Below are 6,164 nucleotides of genomic sequence, written 5' to 3' on the forward strand. Positions count from 1 at the left end.
TCCCACAGTGATAGACCCAACAGCAAACAGCAGGGACTCCAGTCCACGGTCACAGTGATGGAAGTGTGATGGCTCTACCCGTGGTGCGGGGAGCCTAGGTCTTTCTATTACCTGACAGTCAGTGCCCGCTGCGTCAGGAGCTGTGTCCAGATAGTAAGGAGAAAATCTCTCTTAGCATAAATAAACTGCGTTCTAGTGCTGCATATAGCGCCCAGGCATTGCAAAAAGTGTCCGGTCAGTGAGGAGTATTGTGAGGAGATTAACCTACGCGTTTCAATGCTTCCTGGCATCTTTATCAAGATGATGAGTGCCCCGTTATTTAGGACAGGGCTGCATGGGACAGGAGCAGTGACACGATGTGTTAGTGAGGACAGGGCTGCATTTGATGTGATGTGAGGAGAATGGAGGCAGTAGGAAGCCACAGACTGAGAGTTATATCATGGAAGGAGCAGAGTCCCCAGCAGCACAGAGTATATCAGGAGATGAGTGATGTGTTAGTGAGAATAGGGCTGCATATGACAGGAGCAGTGACATGATGTGAGGAGGGGAATGGAGGCAGCAGAAAGCCACAGACTGAGAGTTATATATTTCAAGGGGCAGAATTCCCTGTCTTGAATGCAGAGTAAGCTGATGTATTTGAAACCTTCTATTAAAAGTCTATGAAAAGATTACCTTAAAAGTTTAAGTTAGGAATGTAACTGATATGTATAACCTACTTTAATCAGAAATTTAACCTATATTAATTTTACATTTGATTTCTAGGCAATTGAATGCATCACCCAAGGACGAGAACTGGAAAGACCTAGGACCTGTCCTACTGAGGTATACACTATCATGCAGGGCTGCTGGCAAAGAGAACCCCAGCAGAGGCTCAATATTAAAGAAATTCATGGCAAGCTTCAAGCCCTTGTCAAGGCTCCACCTGTATACTTAGACATCTTACAGTAGAGTGATGATGGAGTGAGGATATCATATAAAAAGGGACCAAACCGGTCATGGTAAAAGCTTGAACACCCACTGCAAGCCATCCGTCAGTTACAGTATATTCCCAAAGCAGCTTTGCTAATATTTAAAGACCATGAACTGTGTTCTCTTAGTGATGTCTATGAACTATGTCCTCCTATTGATGTCCATGAAAGATGTACTTTTACCGATGTGTCTGAACTATGTCCTCCTACTGGTGCCCATGAAGGATCTTCTTCTGACAAATGTCCATTAAGGATGATGTCCTACTGATATCAATGAAAGATGTCCTCCTATTGATATCCATGAAGGATGTCCTCCTACTGATGTCCATGAAAGATGTCCTTCTACTGATGTCCATGAAGGATGTCCTCCTACTGGTGGATAATACAAAGTCTCTCTTGGGCAGAATGTCTCTATTAACGTTTCTGAATCTTCACACTATGGGCTTTAAGAAACTTCACAAAGTGTCTAGAAGAGGTCGATGATAATGTCCTAAATGTTAATGCCTTTAAAACGAAATGAGGATCTTGCAAGTTCAAGACCCCATCCAGTAGACACAGCTGGATGCAAAAACGGAGACAACATTGTTACTAGAATTTAAATGCTGCGTGGGCAACTAGAGCCCAAGATATGCAAACATAGACTTGTAACCCGGTCCCACGAATACAAAAATAGACAACAACGTGTTTACCGGTACAGCCGTCGTCATACCACATTGATAGCACCGCCTAACTCATTGAGAACATATAAAGGAGTAACTAGAAATTAATGGTTTAACCTGAAACACTATAGGACTTTTCAACCTAATGACTGATAGTCATGTGTCCATCTAAAATATACAAGCTAAGGAAATAGCCACTCTCCTGCGTTAATAAGGTGATCCAATATATTGTTCAACCATCATCTGCAATGCATATATTTATCTAATAACTTAGAGGACAACAAGCAAAAATGGCATTGCTTAGCCAATGAGTCGAAGGCTATCTCCCAAATCTATGGTGTTTTGCAAAGCATGCTATTGAAAACGAATTCATGATCACCTGTAAAGCAGCGTGGAGCAACTAGGAACTATGAACTGAGAGTGCAACATGTCGCCTGTGTCTTTTGAAGTTTACTCGCATATTGCTTGCTTCTTATGTGCCGATAAAATGAACCAATCCACAGATATATTACTTTGTTAGCTCTCAGCCAAAGATTGCAAGTCTATAAATTCCACTGTTTATCAGCATAATGTAGAACTAGACGTTACACTGGATAATGTATAAAGTATAATGAATGCAATGCATATTATTTACACTTCACAACTGAAACTCTAGTTACTTTAGCAAAGTGATGTCTAGCTGTGCTCTTCACACAAGGTCTACAAATGGCCAACCACTTCTTATATAAACTAAATATATCAAGGCTGTTTGTGCTTAATAAGGGCGTGGGATCTACTGAGCAGTAGAACCAGATTAATGACCAAGTAGGAAACTTGTAGTTTCCAGTGGGCGTCTATATTACACATAACGGGAGATGTAGCCAATATTCTAAAGAGGAGAAGTTGCCCATCCAATCATATTCCTGTTTTAATTTATTAAAAACATTCATATGAAATAAACGCTGGAAGCTGATTGGTTGCTTTTGGAAACTCCTAGGAGGTTTGTTACGCCTCTCCAATAGAGCGAGAGCAGAGGTTCGATATCTAACACAACTGAGTTGTCACCTTGGCACTGCGATAGATAACCAACAAGTCGGCCATAATCAGTGACCACACTACTTATTTAAGACCACCGTTCCTGGGAATCCAGTGTGACCACCACCCCATAACACTAATGTTAAAGGGGATTTATATTTTAATAAACCCCAGTACTAAATCCCTTCCCTGCAACCCAAACCACTAAGCACTGAATTATAGCTGGGATCTCCCGCCTCAGCACTGCTTGTCCCTCTTCGTATCAAAAGGGATCTGGTGCAGCAGAAGTGTTGCGTTGCGTTTTTTGTCACCCCTGCTATGGAAAGCTCAGTTGGTGATTGGCATGTTATTCTTGGAGCCTGCTTAATAGAGCAAGTGAATTTAGTGTAGTGGAAAGCCCCTGTAACAGTGGCTACCACGGGTCAGGTGGACCCATCAAATTGGCAGTACTTGTGTGCAAAAAGGATGTTGATGAAAATATTCTTATTTTTTTTGTACTGAAAGCATGAGAAAGTGCATAAGTAAAGGGGGGTAGCAGGATAAACAATGAACGCACTAATTATGCAATGCATTTACATATGGAATACACATCTGTTGTTCCCCATTGCCACTGGACATATTATTTAACGACTGGTTGTATATGTATGCCTTATATGTTTCCATGATGGGAAACCATGTTACCTGCACCCCTCTGTCCTAGTTCTAAATAGTGATTGATTTCCATGCAGCTAGCCAAGTACCGCAGACTTTGCATAGAAATACAATATATAGCTCTATAGGCCTGCCGGTATGGGAGGCGGCTCTCAGCTTCCACAAACAGCAGAGATTCCCAGGAACTCTCTATTGTAGACACTAAGGGGAAAGCGTCAATTTCCAAGAGGTTGTCCAAAAGGTGGAGAACTCGTTTCATAAGACTTCATGCTGTATACCGGGTATCTATTTTTACACTTTCCTTCAACCAATCACTGCCAAATCATGGAAGCAAACAGAATGCAAAGGTCAGCTGATCACAAACATTATATTGATCATTAATCCTGTTAGAGAATGGTATCACAGCTCTGATATTTGTGTTGTATGTTTACAATGTATCACCCCAGTTTTCTGTATCTCAAGCATGACATTCATAAACTGCTTCACATTCCAAGGATATTCTTGATATATAAATGACGTTTGTGTTCAAAACAAAACAAAGTGACATTATATTTTAATAGCTAACGCATTTCATAGACTAACGCATTTCAAGACAAATGTTGGAACCAATGTGGTTGTAAATGTAGAAAACAGGGATAAATTTAGAAGAAGTGGGAACACAAATTTCCTGTGCCAAAGTATTCCACAACATAAGAGGTACTTTTAACAGAGACCTTCCGGCATCCCCACCCTTCCTCTTGTTGTGCTTATATACTGTATGTCATTATATTCATTATATTTAATCACAGTGAAATTGAGACCTAGATCCAACATGCTCCTCCTAGTAGCTCCATCTTTGTCTTCATTGATTGTAGAATGATCACAGTATTACTATTATTTTATTTAGACTGTAAGCTATTTGGGCAGGGACCCATTGAAAACATTTTTCCAGTAATGTCTGTAGCACTTAACTTTGCATTGATGTATATTACAGTTTCTCCAGTATTAATCTTCTTTTATAAATCAATTAAAAACCATTGGCGTACAATCAAAATAAACCATAATAATAGTGTCCAGGATTCCTAACTTTCCTATCAATGATATCCATAAGAACATTCACAGGGCAAGATCAATACGTACCAATCAGAGTATTAGAATATTCATGGTCAAGATGAACCAGTAGCCAATCAGTCTATTAAAACTGTTCACAGAGCTCTACTAACATGTAGCCAATCAGGGCAATTGAACATTCAAAGGGGGTAAACGAACATCTAGCCAATCAAAGAATTATAATGCTTAGATGTCTACACCACTTATAGCCAATAAGAGCATAAGAACATTCGCAGTTCTAGACCAATGTATAACTATTGCAGCTAGCATAGTTACATAGATAGCCCTCCCTCTAGCCAAGGACAATTAGAACATTTAAAGGGCTAGGCCAGACTGTAGCCTATCAGAGCATCAGAACATTACCAGGCCTAGAGCATCCTGAAGCCAATCAGAGCATTAGAACATTCCCAGGGCTAGCCCAACCTATAGTCAGTATTAGAACATTCACAGGGCTAGATTGACCTGTAGCCAATCAAAGTACTAGAACTAGTCACTTTTATTATTAGATATTGAGCAATTAGAAGAAGCAGGAGTCATATAAACCTTCCAGATACTCACATGTGAATCTACTGCTGGGAGTAATTTTTGGCCTTTAATGCACCTGATTATGCAGGGGGAACCCAAACTCTCACCTGTATGTCTCTTTAACTGTAACTATCCTATTACAGTTCGAACTGTAGTTTGGTTTGTGTTACCTCAACTTGACAGTACTGTTAGCGAAAGAACATTTATCTCATATAAAGGGTAACTGTATAAATGAGCATTCCAGCATCCGTAGTTGATATTGATGAATGGAGCAACTAAAGTTTTGCTTAGATAGTTATAAAGTAGCTGTCCATGGAATTTACCATGACATTGCCTGGAGGTATGTGCGAAATGCTGCTCCTGAATGGTTGCATCCCTTGACCAATCGGCATACACAGTTAGTACAAGATTTAAATCTGCCGCCTGAAGATCTGTCCTTTCCCGCATGCTGTTAAACAGTGTGGCAGGACATACACGGTAATGCTAGAATGTCTAAGGTAGGGACCCCCAACTACTGTACATGGCTAAACTGTACTACTGTACATGGCTAAACAGAGGGGCCACTTACTGAAGACAGCAGAGAAACAGCAAGACTGAAACAACAATCATATTTATTGAACTTAAAATTAATTTACATTAGGGTTGCCTGAAGTAACGACCAGTATTTGGGTTCCACCTTGGACATAGTTGTGCTACCCTTCACTTAGCTACATCAGCCAACGTGGCTACAAATTAAATATTAAGTGCAGATACTGTTCTTATGTATATTGCAAATTTGACATCCAATGAAGTTGTTCTAGACCTAATTAGCCAAATATCACATTGTGTATGACCCAAAAATGATTTCCAATCCTTATCAACATCTGACCATGATTGTTGAGGACCACATCGGACAGTGTATGCGACAAGCACCCAGCCACGCAACCTGTGCAACTAATTATGTATTTGCTACATGTATGCATGAAGTTTACATTTCTCATGCATTCAGCGTGCTCGCAACTCGGCGATAGATGGGTCCAAAATACTAGTAGATATATTGTTTAATGAGCAACTAAAGCGTCTACAAAGAGATGTATGTATTTGGTCCACACGAGAACTTGCTACTGTTGGAGATCTGGGTCACCCTGTGTATCGGGCACATTAAGTGTAATATTTATTTGTGTGTTTAGTCTGGAGAGCTTCGCTGACCCTCTGCTATCAATATCCTTTAGTAACCTTGGATGACCTTGTAAGCTGTGAGCACTGGGCTTTTAAAATA

At 40.3% G+C, this 6,164-nt stretch overlaps 1 protein-coding gene across 1 annotated transcript in view; it reads left to right on the top strand.

Annotated features, from left to right (window-relative positions):
• NTRK1 (neurotrophic receptor tyrosine kinase 1) overlaps window positions 1–4,324 on the top strand; it is a 121,892-nt gene extending 117,568 nt beyond the window's left edge. Inside the window, exon 17 of the mRNA XM_088449634.1 lies at window positions 763–4,324. Within this exon, the coding sequence (XP_088305760.1) occupies window positions 763–948 (186 nt within the window). The 3' untranslated portion in view covers window positions 949–4,324. The remainder of the gene's footprint in view (window positions 1–762) is intronic.
• The last annotated feature ends 1,840 nt before the right edge of the window (window positions 4,325–6,164 follow it).

The sequence above is a fragment of the Taudactylus pleione genome, unplaced genomic scaffold, assembly GCF_031769625.1.
Source record: "Taudactylus pleione unplaced genomic scaffold, aTauple2 ptg000490l, whole genome shotgun sequence".
NCBI lineage: Eukaryota > Metazoa > Chordata > Amphibia > Anura > Myobatrachidae > Taudactylus > Taudactylus pleione.